The 16,996-nt window shown below is 38.6% G+C and overlaps 1 protein-coding gene across 6 annotated transcripts in view; it reads left to right on the forward strand.

Annotated features, from left to right (window-relative positions):
- Window positions 1-16,996, forward strand: part of SRGAP2 (SLIT-ROBO Rho GTPase activating protein 2) — a 236,183-nt gene that overhangs the window by 152,529 nt on the left and 66,658 nt on the right. For 5 of the 6 annotated variants that reach the window (XM_067468057.1, XM_067468059.1, XM_067468062.1 and 2 more), the window contains 3 exons: window positions 2,856-3,071; window positions 4,700-4,828; window positions 14,659-14,883. In XM_067468057.1, the coding sequence (XP_067324158.1) occupies window positions 2,856-3,071; window positions 4,700-4,828; window positions 14,659-14,883 (570 nt within the window). The remainder of the gene's footprint in view (window positions 1-2,855; window positions 3,072-4,699; window positions 4,829-14,658; window positions 14,884-16,996) is intronic. The other variant, XM_067468060.1, reaches the window with a different exon arrangement.

The raw sequence follows: 16,996 nt of genomic DNA on the forward strand, positions 1-16,996 counted from the left end.
TTGCTTGGCCCACGTAAATTGTCCATCTACAGAGCTAAAAACATCCCCATATTCAGGACCAGAATTTTGTCACTCATGGCTCCATATATGGCAAGGATAATGGTCTTTTTTCACTATAACTTTGCAATTCGTAGGTACTTTTTGTAATAAATGACCTAAAACACACAGAGAGATTATTAGAAAAGATTATGCAGGTTCAGCATCATTTATCCAAAATGCTTGGGATCAGAAGTGTTCTGCATTTCAGATTTTGGTATACTCTCATATACATAAGGAAGTATCTTGGAGATGGGATCCAAATCAAAACACAAAATTCATATTTGTTTCATATACAACTTCTGTGCATAGCCTGGAGGCGATTTTATGTCATATTTAAAATTATTTTGTGCATTAAACAAATTGATATGATTCTTGAATACAAAATCAACACAGACAGTGCTGTTTAAAAACATGACATTTCTCAAGTTTCAATGTGAAAACACTTCTTTTTGACATCTGAGGTCTTTAATGCTTTTTAAAAAAACCTTTTTACTCCATAGTTTCTAGGAAAAACCTTTTTATACAATGTGCATCTTGTGCTCTGAATCAAGATTGGAGTCTGGGGTGGTTGGAAAGTGAGACAGGTTGACATCCTTCTCCTGCAAACATATTACCAATTTATTGTCGAAGGCATTCATGGCCGGAATCACTGGGTTGTTGTAGGTTTTCTGGGCCTTATGGCCATGTTCTAGAAGCATTTTCTCATGATGTTTCGCCTTCATCTATGCCAGGCATCCTCAGAGGTTGCGAGGTCTGTTGCAAACTAGGAAATTTGGGTTTATATATCTGTGGAATGTCCAGGGCGGGAGAAAGAAGTCTTGTCTGTCTGAAGCAAGTGTGAATGCTGCAATTGGCCACCTTGATTAGCATTTGATGGCATGGCATGGCCATACAGCCCGAAAAACCTACAACAACCCATTTTACCAATTCTTTTTTTTTATGTTCAGTGTGTTTATATGGATACTCACATATTCAAATATTTCTGCTTGCTGAGGTGTATTTCTTATAGCCCCTTCCCACTGTCCGGACAAGATTGGCTTTGATGGGTCTAGGTGTAATAGGGGTTCATTCAGAATGTTCTGAGTGCAACTACTGGGATTTCTGTATGATTGTGTGCAATTTCAGACAGATGCACAGTGCTTTCTTTCTCAAATGGTCAACTACAGATTACAATCAGTGGTTCTCAACCTCTGGGTCCCCAGATGTTTTGACTTTCAACTTCCAGAAATCCTAACAGCTGGCAAACTGACTGGGATTTCTGGGAGTTGTAGTCCAAAACACCTGAGGACCCACAGGTTGAGAACCACTGGTCTAGAGGAATAGGGTAGAGGCTTTAAGTTTTCACCCATCTTATTGTGGAAATGGAAATCTTGATGCAGCTTCAAGCCTGCAAGACGCAAATGGACCAATGGAGGAAATGAGTGAAGAGGGAGAATGTCTTTGCCCCTTTTATGTCACTGACATAATCTCGAATACTGAAAATGTCAGAACCACCTTTTTATATTGAGGAGACTACGGGAAGCGGGAACTGTGTGGCTTTCAAGGTCGATTTGAGTTTGGATTAAAATGTGCAAGTGTGGCATTCGCAGAGTGAAACTGGGGCAGTATACTACACACTAGGGATACAGCTACAGCTGTGACAAGACAAATGTGTCCAATACCATTTAAAAGTGGGATTTTATTTGTTTCCATTGCCAAGTCCTTGAAAGGGTGTGGGTGAAGGAAACAAGCAACTCTCTGTCCTGCTGACAGCCATTATTCTAAATGACTCCTTTTAATTTATGGATACATGATAGCTCTAAGTTAACATGTAAATTATTTAGATGCTTTCACTTTAATACTGACTAGGCTTACATTTTAAACTGCAGCCTCTTCCTGTAACCAAGAAGCATTGCTTAATCGTTTACAGGGAGGAGGGAGAGCCTATATCCCACTTTACAAAAATTATAGTCAAGTTCAAACTGAGGTGAAACAAGACTCAGTGGCTTTGTGCCTGAAAACTGAAAACACTCGAGGCAGGAGTTTGGCTTGTGTCAAAATTTCAAGGCTGGAACAGAATCTCTGCTCTCTGCTGAACAGGTTTACATGCCAGTACGGAGTATTCAAGGTACTCCCATCCTTCCAGAAATATTGTGCTAAGTAGGGAAATTTGTATATGACAGGGATGTAGAATGAAATCATAACCTAGTCAGACTCTCAAACTTGCCAAAGTAAGAAAGCTGCCAAATGTGCCTAAGTGTAAATAAGGAGGAAAAGCAAAGCAGATGGCTCAACTACTGGAGTTGACATGCTTCAAGTATATGAGGAAGCAGATTGCAAAGAAAAAATGTGTCTTTGTTGCTCTAGAACAAGCATGGGAAAATGTCAGCCCTTCGGGTGTTTTGGACTTCAGCTCTCGAAAATCCCAGCCAGCTTACTGGATGTTAGGAATTGGGAGGGTCCAAAACACCTCGAGGGGTGAAGTTCGCCCATGTTTGCTTTAGAACCTGGAGAGAACACTCCTTAAAGAAGAGACTTTCTTTTGACCCAATTTACCTGTTGTTGTTGTTGTTGTTGTTGTTGTTGTTGTTGTTGTTGTTATTTCAGCTTTTCTCCCTAAAAAGAGGCCCAAAGCATCCAAAAACAATTCAGTTATGCTTGCATATTTATATATTTCCTGATATGTTTGCCTTAGGGTAGCCATAAGTTGGAAATAACTAGAAGTCAACAACAACTACAGCAGCAGCAGTCATATATAGCAGTCAATAGATATAAATAAAAATTTGTCCCTCTCATTTGAGTAAGGACCAATTTTGTGCTTGACTTGTCTTTTACAGGTAATGAAAACCTATCATATGTACAATGCTGACAGCATCAGTGCTCAGAGCAAGCTGAAAGAGGCAGAGAAGCAGGAAGAAAAGCAGATTGGCAAGTCTGTGAAGCAAGAGGATAAGCAAACCCCACGCTCCCCTGATTCAGCTTCCAGTGTCAAGTTTGAAGAAAAGCATGTCCGACGGAGCTCAGTCAAGAAAATTGAGAAAATGAAAGAGAAGGTATGTGAGCAATATGGTGGAGTAAACGTCTGGGTAACTACAAAGCTATCTTCTTCTATAGCTGCTGCTAAGCTGTTCTTCTTGAACCTGATTTGCAATATAGATCCATATTGGACATTAAAGGGCTGTGGGGAGAAATTCTGAGCTGAGCAAAAATACTGACCTAAGTGAGTGGTTCAGTTTCTGAATTGCAGAGCTTCATTGTATGAAATGAGGTGTGAAATAAAGAGCCCAGGAGGGATGCCTTTTCTTGAGTCACAATTGGTATTTCAACAACTTTTTCTTAAACTAGCATACCCGTTGAGTGTTGCTTTGTGCAAGCCTCTGGCAGTATAGTAATTGAACTTTGATACTTTATTTTGATACATTTACAGTTTGTTTCGCTAAAATAAAAATGTGGCTACAGGGTTGACTGGACAGGAGATTGATTATTTATTTATTTCATATTTTGCTCTCTTTCAACATAGGATTCAAAGTGCCTTAAACTGAAATTCTAACCTAATATTTTATGTCATTTTGAACAAGTAGAATTCTTAAATGCAAATGAATTTTAGCCTGCTATTTTACATAATGAAGTGTTTCAAAACCTGAGATTTAGAGCTGTTTGCCCCTTTTTTTTTCAAAACAAGAGTGCCAGGAAAGATCAAGTGACACTTTCCAGTTAATCTGGTTCATTTTGTCATAAGGCCACAGACTTCTTGATGATTCCTGCTATGCAAATCCTTGGTGTCAGTACCCAAAGCCAAATATCATGTAGTTATTTTCTACATGCAAGTAAGCTTATAGGGTTAGATAGATTAATTTTACAACTGACATGGTATAGTACTTTCAGTGTTGGACTACAGCTCTATATATTATTTATTTATTTATTTACGACATTTCTACCCCACTTTTCTCACTCCAGAGGGGACTCAAAGCAGTTTACATACAGGTAACAAATCGATGCTCTAAAACACAATGTACAATTTAATAAATATTAAATAGTATTTAAAACTACATTAAACCAAATAGAACATTTAAATATAACATATTAAGGGTTAAACACGTAATCCACAAACATAATCCGGGCCGTTCCAATGGTCAGTGCACATTGTTCCAAGTCTATCTCTTGCATGAGTTCTTTAAAGGCTTGGTCACAAAGCAACGTTTTCACTCTCTTGCGGAAGAAGATCAGCCCCCTCAGAAGGGAGGGGGCTGATCTAACATCACTGGGGAGGGAATTCCACAATCAAGGGAGTTCCACTGAGAAGGCTCTGTTTGTTGTATCCGCCAGTCATGCTTGTGAGAGAGATGGGGCTGAGATCAGGGCCTCCTCAGATGATCTTAAACTCCACAGTGGTTTATAGAGGGAGATACATTTGGGCAGATACCAGTAAGCTGGGCCAGAACCATTTAGAGCTTTATAATCTAAAGCCAGTACTTTGAATTGTGCTTGGTAGCAGATTGGCAGTCAGTGGAACTGACGTAACAGGGGTTGAATCCCCACTTGGTCATGGAAACCTACTGGGTGACCTTGGGCAAGTCAAATTATCTCAGACTTTGAGAAAAACAATAAAAATCTTGACATCCTAAAGACCTGTATCTACTTTAGTTTTCTTTTCCAAATAATCTTTTTGGCTTCTTTTCAGCGCCAAGCAAAATACACAGAAAATAAACTGAAAGCGATTAAAGCAAGAAATGAATACCTACTGGCCCTGGAAGCAACCAATGCATCTGTGTTCAAGTATTACATCCATGACCTGTCTGATCTCATTGATGTAAGTGTACTAGCTTTGGGGTGCCTTTATTGGATGTTGCTGCTGTAAATTCTATTGTGTCTTTACCTTCCATTTTATCTGTTAATGACTGAAATCTTCACGGGATGGAGAACTATCGCTGTCTTGAAGATAACTCTTAAGTCATTGCCGTCTTAGTAATAACATTTTTTATCCTTCCTTCTGCCTCAAAATGGGGAAGATCTGTGGAGGATTATTTTATGTAATTCGGTTACACTGTTTGAATTGTAAGGCAACTGGCAACTGGATCCTTTCTTCTTTATAACTCCTTCCTGGAAATAATGGTGCAATTCCTTTTGTCACCTTGCTGTGGATGTGAAGCACTCACCATGGCGACCTTTTGCAATCCAGTGAATCCGCTCAGAGGGGGGCTTGGAGTGTTTTTCAGGTTCCAGCAACGAAATACTTAATGACTGGAATGCTGAAAACTCCTCCTCTTTTAGAGCTCGATTAACTAAAACATTGTCCTTTGTTGCGTGGGTACCAACAGGACTGACGTATTGACTGTATTGAGCTACTTCCTCAGGCAGTTCCTGATTGCTGCTGGACACTGCTTTTCTCTGTTTCTTGGTGGCAGCTGTAATAGCGTCCTGTAATCAAGGTTAAAAATAGTCATTGGGGAGCCCTGAGGGTAATTGGTTGTGGGAGGGAGGAAAAAAGAGGCCTCCAAACAAGCAAATTAATTTCTCCTTTGGTTGTTCTCCACCGTTGTTACTCAGCCAGTCATAAAATCAAACAGGTCGCGCTCATTTCTGTTCAGTACAAGTGTTTATTGGATGCTTTCAGTGCTTATTGTGCTTTGAACAAGTCTTTTCATACCAGAAAGCTTGTTTTGTCCTGGAGGTGGCTTGGGTATTACAGGAAAGGTGATACTGTATTAATATTTCACATTTTCTGCTGCTTTAAAAAATATGGTCTCATCATCATTGATTTCAGAAGAGCTGTAAATGATCTTAAATACTGATAAGATCCAATCAGTCTTTGTTTTCATGAATACTGAAGAGCTCGGAAAGACAACTTTGTACTTCTGGGTACTGCAGAACTGCAATTACCACCATGCCTCACCTATGGCTGCCAAGGATGATGGGAATTGGAGTATACCTGGAGAATAACTCATTTCCCACACTCCTAGTAGTTGGATTATCAGGTTTGTGTGTGTGTGTGTGTGTGTGTGTGTGTCAGGAACAATTTGAGAAACTACAAGTCGCTTCTAGTGTGAGATGAGAGAATTGGCTGTCTGCAAGGACGTTGCCCAAGGGACTCCCAGATGTTTTGATGTTTTACCATCCTTGTGGGTGGCTTCTCTCATGTCCCTGCATGGGGAGCTGGAGCTAACAGGGGGAGCTCACCTGCACTGTCCCCAGATTTGAACCTCTGACCTGTTGGTCTTCAGCCCTGCCGGCACAAAGGTTTAACCCATTGCGCCACCGGGGGCTCCTGGATTATCAGGTGAATGGTAGTGAACAGAAAACTTACATTATACCATATGTTATATGGCAATTCATGGCATTCATAAATTATTTTTTTAAGGGTAGGTTTATGTGCTCAGAAAATATATGTCATACAATTGTCTTTAAATGTCATCCCAATCACTTTAAATTCAGACTATATGATATTCCATTCAGCAGTTGAACTACTGTATTTGAAGCTGACGTGGAAGAATATTCCAACTTCTGAGCTTTCTTTAAGGACAGTCTCATATAGTGCATTCTGGTGGTCTATCTGGGAGGACACCAGTGCATGGATTACTGTGACTAGATTAACTCTGTCCGGAAAAGACTGTAACTAGCACACCAATCAAAGCTGGCGCCAAGCACTCCAAATCGCAGAGTCCACTTGGACCTCCCAGGGATGGACGTAGAAACAATGACATATGAATTTCTTCAGAGCTACTACAAACTGATCTAGGCTGCTCACCCAATTCCTGGAATCGAGAACTGTCAGTCCAGAAAGCCTCCATCTAAGGATTCAGTATCAGTTGATTGACTCACATTCAGCCTATTACAGCATTCAGGCACTCAAAATTTTCTGATCTACATGTTAATCTGTAAAGTCCAAATTAGATTGTTATGTATAAAAACATTGGACAAATGAAAATGTCTTTCCCTGTCCTCTAAAAACTTAGCAAACATGTTGGGAAGAATTTAATAGCTTTCTGTGAGGCAAGATGTTTTTGCATGGCAGAACATTGAGAGATACTATAGAACGTATTATAGCTATCTATCTAGAAAATAGAGCACATTATGGTAGTCTACCTGGAGGGTTACCAGTGCATGGGTAACTGGCTAGATTATTTCTGCCACTGAGAGCTCTATGATTACTTTTTCTGAACACGTAGATTGGCGTTTCATTTTGGATTATGAAATATTATGCTTTTACATAGAGCAATATTATGGCTACTTTTATTTGTTAATGTTAATGTTTATATAGTACCAACAGCATGCAAGGCACTGTCAAAATAATAGAGCCAATATCCATATCAGTAGCACTTAGAACAAGGTGAATAATCTGGTTTAGATGTGTTATGTGTTATCAGCTCTAACCACAACAATCAATAGTCAGGGAGGATAGCATGTGTTGTTCAAAGCATTTGGAGAATGCCCAGTCTTGGCTTACAACTTTTATGAAGCACTTAGGTCAAATACAACGGGGCAATTAGTTTGACTGCAAATATGGAAGGATAGACCTGTATAGTGTAGAACATGGTTCTATTAGACAGAAAATACTCTATTAGACAGGCATAGTGACAGTCTTTTTTATTATTATTATAAATTTTATTAAAGTTATACATAAATACATGGATAGAGGGAGAACAATATATAGGGGATAGTATAGTAGGAATGGTACAGGGAAAACCTGTTGTTGGGAAGTCTCCCAAGAAATGTAGGGGGGGGGAGTGGGGGAGGGGTGACAGTGACAGTCTTGATTGAGGGAAGAAATGGCTTGTTGAACCAATACGTGGCTTTTCCAGGTACCATGGAAAACACAGAGGTGGGAACAGGAGCTAAGGTAACAAGAGCTGATGCAGTTTGGTATAAAAGGGGGGTCTCTAACTAAAAGGAAAGGATAGTATAATCATAGTCAAATGCCTTCAAATGTAGGCACTTTAAAAATGCCAGCTATTCCTTCCAGTGTGTGTTCTCTCTGGGGCCTTTCACACTACCCTACAACCTAGAATATCAAGGCAGGAAATCCCACAATATCTGCTTTGAATTGGGTTATCTGAGTTCACATTGCTATATAGTCCAGTTCAAAGCATATATTGTGGGATTTTCTGCCTTGATATTCTGGGATATAGGGTTGTGTGGAAGGGCCCTCTGTTTCACCTTTCTCTGCCATTAGGACTTTATATGCTGTTGCTGAGGCACATATTGCAAGAAACATTGCCAGAGGCATTTGGATTTCCTGAATAAATCATTATCTTTTCTTTAAACACAGAAAAGTAATCTGAAGGAGCACTATTTTTTTTTTTGTAATAGAGTTAACAGAAAACTCTTTTTCTGGGAGTGCTGACACAGCTTTCTTACTATGCTGAGTGCCAGGTGAAAATATTAGTTTCAGCAGTATATCCCTATTCACTGTTCCTGAGTGCTAAGAGAGATGGCTCCCATGAGCATAGACTTTGTCCTTTTAGATTCCTAAACTGGGACAATTATTAACTGCATAAAGATTACCCTGTTCTTCACATATATAGGCTGCATACCTAATCATATTTACTTTTTAGATAAATACAGTTTCAGACAGAGTTCTTTCCAATAGTTAGAAAATGTCAGCAATACTCAAGTCCCCCCCCCCCCCCCCAAACTGGTAGTTTCTTTTCCTATATCACCTGGATATTCTGGAAGTTTAATAATGGACGTTCAGTGCACAGATCATGTCTCTACCACTGGTATACTAAGCAACAGTCCTGGCATACACATCTCACTTTAAAGTACATTGAAACAGTAGTTATAGGTATCAGGACCACTGGTTAGGGAGAACAAATTCAAACACCGAGGGCACAATGCTGGTATTTGAGCAATGTCTAAAATGTTTTTTAAAACAACCCAAGTGTTCCTCCCCTTAATGTAACTATTTAATGCTGTTTCTCTTCCTGCAGAAGTTATCTACTTAAAAGTTAAAAGATACAAACTGCTAAAGCTAATACTAATGAAAGACATAGGGTTGTTAATGCTACATATTGGATTCATTGTTAAGAGGAACCAGTAGTCATTCCGTTGAAATGTTCCCTTGTGGTTTTGAATCCGCTGAAACTCCTTGGACTGATAATAATACCTTATTTTAAATAAATACTAATTTAATAGGAAAATGTGTTTAAGCTGCAAAATAAAGAAGCATGTGTGTTAAGCAGTGTGGCTCATAGAGCACCAGGCAAGTTGGCTTTGCAAACCTTTATTAAGGTGGCTAAATTCTACAATGGACACAGAAATACATGTTTGTCTGGATAACCCTAATTAAGTAACATAATTAGTTACATTTGGCCCTTGGTATCCACTGGGATAGATTTCAGGACATCCTGCATATACCAAAGATATGGATTATCAAGTTGTTGGAAATGACAAGCTCTTCAAGCCTTCTCTGATAATGTTTATATATGATCCTGTTACTTACTGTTTGTATGTATGTTCTGGTATGCAGCTTCCTTTACTCTATGGTGCCTGAGAAGTTGTAGGAGGGGCTGCAGACCACATGATCACTCAGGCAGACAGTTATAGAAGACCACAGACTATTTCAGATCACAGATCACACACTTGCTTGCTGTTTTGCTGTAAGAGATGTCCTTGTCAAATGGCACAGACAATTATTTCAAACATATCTGAAATAAAATAATTAAGAGTGGAGACATCACATTGGCAATGGAGATCCGCATAGTTATAGCAATGGTATTCTCTGTAGTAACCTATGGATGTGAGAACTAGGCCATAGATAGACGCTTTTGAACTGTGGTACTGAAGAAAAAATCTGAGAGTGCAGTGAACCACAAGAATCTCAAACTAGTCCATACTCCAGGAAATAATGCTCAACTGCTCACTGGGGGGAAGGATATTAGAGACAAAGATGAAGTACTTTGGCAACATAATGAGAAGACAGGCAAGCTTGGAGAAGATAATGATGCTGGGGAAAATGGAAGGAAAAAGGAAGAGGGGCCGACCAAGGATGTTATCCTTGAAGTGACTGGCTTAATCTTGAAGGAGCTGGGGGTGGCGACAGCTGACGGGGAGCTCTGGCATGGGCTGGTCCATGAGGTCAGGAAGAGTCGGAAGCAACTGAACAAAGAAACAAAAACAATCTGAAACTGAAATGATTTATTTTGTACCTGTGTATGCTGAACACACATGAAGGTTGTGTGTAAACCAAATAACATCAATTTTAATTAAAGTCTACTGCTATCCAAAGTTTAAATATATTGTACATTTGGATGGAGTTACACTTTAAAAATGTACCTGCTCCGACTTGCAATCAAGTCGAATTCAACTTAAGAACAAATCTTCAGAAACTATCTTGCTCATAATTTGGGGACTGCCTGTAAATGTAGCAAGCAAGATATAATTTGCAGAATGTTTTTGAGCTTTCTGATTAATGGTGGTAAAGAGGAGTTTGGGGCGGGGGGTTGGATATAAGCAAACCAGAAGTGTAAAACTACTAACAAATAACATTCGCTCCCCAAATCTTTCCATTTTTTTTCCTTTCAGATAATTACAAAATCTTCCACTGCTGCATATATAAACATTTTGTCTGCTGTCTTTGAAAGTATTTCTTAGAATGGCCAGTTAAGGAATGTTCTTCCTCACTAAATTTTGAAATGCAGACTGTTTATTTGCTCTATGTCCTTCCAGGTTTTCCATTTAAAATCTATTGGCTGGCAAAGGGTTAATCAGCTGTCATGCTGAGAAGTGAATTTGGATGAGCTATCATTAAATTCTTATAAAAAATTGATTTCCTTGGAGAACATTTCCATCAAACATTTATATAACCCAGAAAAGGCCAGTGAGACTGACACACTTATAAATGTGATATTTTAGACATTTTAAAATGTTAGGGATGGAAAGGGCATAGTGAAAACTGTTTGCTGCCAATAGCTACTTCAGAGATGGAAAACATTGCTGTCTTAATCTAATCCTACTGATTTCTTATGGAGGAGGCTTATAAAATATGAATTATTGTTTCACTTTCTAATTCCATGAATGAAATCAGACAGGCAGTCACACACATATACACAGTCCTACCTCAGGCTGTCTTTAAAGATGAATCCAAGTGTTTGAATCATAGTTTGTCAAATGGGCAGCCATGCCCTTGAGGAATCCATCCATGAATCTGGGGCATCAGTAGATCAAACAGCAAATTAACACAGATGTTAATCTTTTGAAAAAGTTTCAGTTGATTTGCCTCCTAATTTTCATTGAAGCTTATCTCTAATTACACTGTGCACAACATGCCATTGTGATGTCATTGGAAAGCTGCAACTGCTTGAATGCTTATTTACTAATGGGAACACCCTCTGCCTCTGCAAATTCTCAATCAAGCTGCTTTTGTTTTTATGCTTGGTCTTTGTGCTTTTTGATTGAATCCAATGTTCTTTCATTGTCTGTTTTGCAGTAAATCCAGCAACTGCTGCTGCTTTACAAGAACTTCCCACCACATCTTTTTGTCTCTGTGTTTACAAATATTCCCCAAGGCACTGATAGTATCCTTAAAAGCACATGGTAGATGAATCTTTCCTTCTCCTTGCATTTTCCTGCTGTATTATACCTCCTAAACAAAAGATGGTTCATTGACATAAGTTTATGGAGTAGGGCATCCATCAAGCAAATGAGTTTTTGTTCCTTTTGGATAGATTCAAGGCACAGTCAACATTTACACTCATTTTTTAAGTAATGACACAAAAATCTTTTTCATCAATATTGAGCTTTGGCTTGGGTAGCACATCAGTTTTCAGGTCAATATGTTCAGCTAATGCAGTTAGCACAACAATTTAAACTGCCAGCTACAGAAAATCTTGCCAACCAGAAGGTGGCAGTTCAAGCCACAGGTTGGGGTGAGCTTCTGCCGTTAGCCCTAGTTTCAGCTTATCTACCAGGTTGAAAGCAGCAATATCTATCCGAACGTATCTCGGCCTATCAGCCCACCAGGACCCTAAGATCTTCGGGAGAGGCCCTACTCTCTATCCCACCTGCTTCACAGGTGCGGCTGGCGGGAACGAGAGACAGGGCCTTTTCTGTGGTGGCCCCGCGGCTTTGGAATGCCCTCCCTGTAGAGATAAGATCAGCCTCCTCGCTGATGGTATTTCGAAAAAAACTGAAGACATGGATGTTTGAACAAGCATTCGGCTAATCCAGTGCGATGAAGTTCATGATCAAGGACTGGCAATCACAGACAACGAAATTGGATTATGATTTTAATTAAGAGATGCTTTGGTCTGTATTGGTGGCCCAATACTGTGTATTGTATATGTACTTGTGTTTTATATTTTTAATCTGAATATTGTTGTTTTTAAATGTTGTAAACCGCAATGAGTCGCCGATTTAGGCTGAGATATTAGCGGTATACAAGTGTACTAATAAATAAATAAATAAATGTGAATAGATAAATATATACTAATAAATATATTAATCTGGTAATGACAACTGGAACGGAATATGGATTACGAGATTGGTTATGATTCTACGATAAGACGGAGCGAATTATTTTAGTGTAATTATATGACTGTGTATTAGTGATATGTTGGTTTTTTCGTTATGGCTTATTGTAAATTGTCTTTTATATGTTGTACACCGCCGTGAGTCGCCCTAGGGCTGAGAACGGCGGTCAACAAATGCAGCAAATAAATAAATAAATAAATACTGCTTTTCCGGGGAGGTAAAAGGCACCCCTGAAGACATGCTGGCAATTCGATTAGGAAGACATGCATGGACAACAGGCTCCTCGACGTGGAAAAAATGGAACAACAGCACCTCCCCATAGCCTAATCAAGCACAGCCTCTAGCTTCCGGAAATAAAAAGAGAGGGAAACCTTTTCTCTGTCTATGTATTGTCTATCTTTGTTAATTGTATAACAGCATACAGTGTTCCCTCGCTACTTCACGGTTCACTTTTCATGGACGCACTGTTTCGCGGGTTTTTGCCTCCTGGCAATGATGGAGTGTAGAAGGGGGTTTCACCCTTCCCCTCGGGAGAGAGGCAGCCAATCATAAAAAAGAGAGAGAGAGGAGATACAAAGCAGTATGTAAATCACAGCCTTATAGCCCCTTCCTTATATCTAGCAAAAAGGTGTGCAGTGCCTTTAAATCTCACCTCGCTTCTGCCTCACTCTCAGAATGCGATATATATATATATAGAGAGAGAGAGAGAGAGAGAGAGAGAGAGAGAGCGAGAGAGCATCCCTACTTCACAGATTTTCACTTATTGCGGGTGGTCCTGGAATGTAACATCCGTGATAAGTGAGGGAACACTGTATATGTAATCCGCTTTGAGTCCTCTTGGGGAGATAGAGCACAATCTTTAAAAAGTATATTATTAGTAGTATTATTTGACTATGATATTTATGTTCAGTTTTCTTTCCCCTTTTCAACCAGGTGATCTGTCCAAATTATTTATTTACTTATTTTGTTCTGTGCAGTCCTGCTTCATTGCTTTTCACAGAAAGACCCCAAAGGCATTTTTTGAATAAAGTGAAATGAACAGGCAAAATAGCTGCTAAACATTTAGATCAGTCTCTTAAAAGCTGCAGTTAAGCCTATATTTTAAAAAGAGTGTGTTTCAAGTTTCACTGGAAGGGACTCTTGTCAGTTATAATATAAAAACTGATGAAAACAGTACCAAGTAAGCATGCTTGGGAAGGACGCTGCAAAGTTTAGGTGACACAACTAAAGAGGTTCCTTTATTTAATTATTTTTGCCAAGATGTCAAGGGCACTAGGAAAAAAATCTTTGAAGATAATATTAATTAGCTGGAAGCCTACTGTGGAAGAAAAGAATCCTGTAGAGAATACAGTCTTGCTAATCCATTTAGAGATGTAAATGTCAAAAGCAGAACTGTGATTTGAAAACAGAAACAGCAAAACAGAAAAAGGATAGCAAATAAGCCTGCCTTACTAACTAGCATGTTAAAAAGAATAGATTTAAGGTATATGTTTGGTCACCAGTACTGAAATCATAAAAATAGTGGGGCTGATGAAGGAAGAAAATAATCCCTGGATGCATTTCAAAAGGATTCCTTTGGTTTACTTATGCAAGGTTTTACCATTTGATTAACCTGACTTGTATGTTCCATCTCATATGTGCATATTGTTAGTTTTGAATTAAAAGTTTGGTGAAACATGTTGAACTTCCCATCTTTTTATAGTATATGACTCTGTGGCAATTCTTTTCATACCATTTCCACTTCTGGTCCACATTTTTCTTTTAAAGAAGGAACACCCTTTCCTCATTAACTGAGGTATGTCTGTATTACACAAGGCATACAATTCCTCCTCCCCAAAATGTGTGTCATTGGCTCCTTCAGACAACAAGGGATGGTGTAATCCATGTTACTACTTCAAAACTTAGTCTGTAATATGATCAGTTTAACATATTGCTATATTGACTGTGTGATGCATTTAAAACAAATAATATTAAATTATGTTAAGTTTGTATTGTAAATACAGTTGAACCCTGGAGATCATTTGTCTTGTCATAACAGGTTATTGGGTCTTTTGAGGCCAAGATCCATGTGTATTTAAAATAATTATTGTAAAAATAATGGCATATTGTTTCTTTTGTGATTTCTGTCCCAGCATTTTCAGGTAGTATTTTCTTGTTTCTTTGTTTTTCCAGCAGTGCTGTGACTTAGGATATCATGCCAGTCTTGGTAGAGCTCTTAGGACATTCCTGTCAGCAGAGCTGAACTTAGAGCAGTCAAAACACGAGGGCCTTGACGCGATAGAGAATGCTGTGGAGAACTTGGATGCCAACAGTGACAAGCAACGCCTCATGGAGATGTGCAACAATGTCTTCTGCCCACCCATGAAGTTTGAGTTTCAGCCTCACATGGGTGACATGGTTAGTTTTTTCTTCTTCTCTGTGCATATGGTTATATAATAATTTTAATTCTAGTCCATAACCACAAAAGCTATTTGTTAGTATTGCCATCAAGTCCATTTTGATTGATGACAACCCATGTACGAGAGACCTCCAAGACACCCTGTTACCAGGCCTTGCAAACTCAAGGCTGTGGCTTCTTTCATTGAGTCTATCTAACTGTAATACTGTCTTCCTTGTTTCCTACTGTCTTCTATCTTACCAAAGATTATTATCTTTTCTAATGAGTCATGTTTTCTCATGATAAGTCTCTGTTTGGTCATCTTGTCTTCTAGGGGAAAGTTCAGGCTTAATTTAGGACACATTTATTTGTCTTTTTGGCAGTCCTTGCTATCTGCAGAATATTTCAAATGAGTTTGATTTTACTACATAGGAAATAAAACACATTTCTGTCTTGATTGCACAGCCACTATAGATATTTGCACATGACCATTTGTGTATTAAATAAACAGATGGAGAGGGTTCATGGGAGCTAGCTGCATCCATCATTATGTGTTGTGGCCATCTTTCCCAAGAAACATGCAGATATTGCTTTTTGTAAGGAAAACCCATTTCCAGTCAAGACCCCACTTCTCATGCATTAGTTTGGATAAAAAACAGCATTTAGAAATCTTAGTACATGTTGATAATACCTTAATCATGTGTGTTTGGTTTGTTGTTTTGTGCCTTCGAGTTATTTCTGACTTATGGCAACCCTAAGGTCAACCTGTCATGAGGTTTTCTTGACAGGATTTGTTCAGAAAAGTTGGAGAATTTGACTTGTTCAAGTCGAACCGTGCCCAAGGAAGGATTTCAAAGCCCAAATCTCAAATCTTTATACCCCACTGGCTAAGGGATAGGTTTTGATACTTCCTAGGAAAAAGTGGTATGCTTGTTTCTTCTTTAGGGGAAAGAAGAGTAAACTAATTGTGGGAAAGCCTAATAAATGAGTGTACAACAGTTGTCCAAACAGTAGTATCATGTGTTACTGACTGTTACTGATTATTAGGAGGCCAGCTTACAATGGTAAATTCATCATATTTTTGTTGTTTTCCTCACTATGAATGAGTATATATAATATAACAATAACAAAATATTTTACAAAAGCTAAAAATTGTGGTTGCTGGATAGCCAGCCATAAAACCGAAACTTGGCATTTTATTGCATATTCTCTGGTATTTATTGCACATTTCCTTCATTGAGTGTACTTAGTCCCAAGAGGTGGCATCACAGATGCTTTACATTAGCTCTGTTTGCAGTGTGCTTACGGAATTTCTCTCTGCTTGTGCACACAGCTGTAAAATATTAAAGTATATGTTGTTAATGAAGCAAGTGCCATTGGTTGCCATGTAGAATGGTATTATTCTCTTTAAAGAGACCCATTCTCTCTTTTCATCCACGTGACTGTAAAAAGTAATTATTCTCAGAGCTGAAGTATTTAAAGATTTTATTACTTAATTCACTTCCCAGGCTTCCTTTTGTCTGTTCACTTTTCATGCTATCTAAATGTTAAATTGCTATAGTTAGCAATCAGTGGGTATTCATTGGGAAGCAGGAATATTTCAGCGATGCAGGCTCATTAAAGAGATTTGGGCTCACACCATGAAATCCACCTGCTTAGTAAATCTGGACTCAAGGATATGTTACAATCTGAAACATATATGAGAAATGTCCAAAATCATTTAACTTTGAATTAATGAAGTCTGACACAAACCATCAGGCAGTTGTCACATTCAGTCTGTATGTTTGCCACATATGTGATGGAATGTCAGCATTTTGGACTGGTTGTCTTAAAAAGTTTATGCATATTTCATTCATTTTGAGTTCATGTTTGTAGATTTGATGGTATAATCTAGTTTATTACTGATAGTGAGACAAGTAGAATAATGGTGAAATCTTAAGTATCTTATATGCTTGGTTGATCTGCACAACCACATAATTTACCATACTGTACCTTTGTGTGAATTGGTTTTGATATGCTGGAAACGATACGTCATCATACCTGATCTATGAATGCCTATTGTTTTGTATATCAAACTCACCAGTATAGACCAATCTAAACTAGGTTCATTGAAAGTGCTTGTGTTTTCATTGC

The sequence above is a fragment of the Anolis sagrei genome, chromosome 4 (assembly GCF_037176765.1).
Source record: "Anolis sagrei isolate rAnoSag1 chromosome 4, rAnoSag1.mat, whole genome shotgun sequence".
Taxonomy (NCBI): Eukaryota; Metazoa; Chordata; class Lepidosauria; order Squamata; family Dactyloidae; genus Anolis; species Anolis sagrei.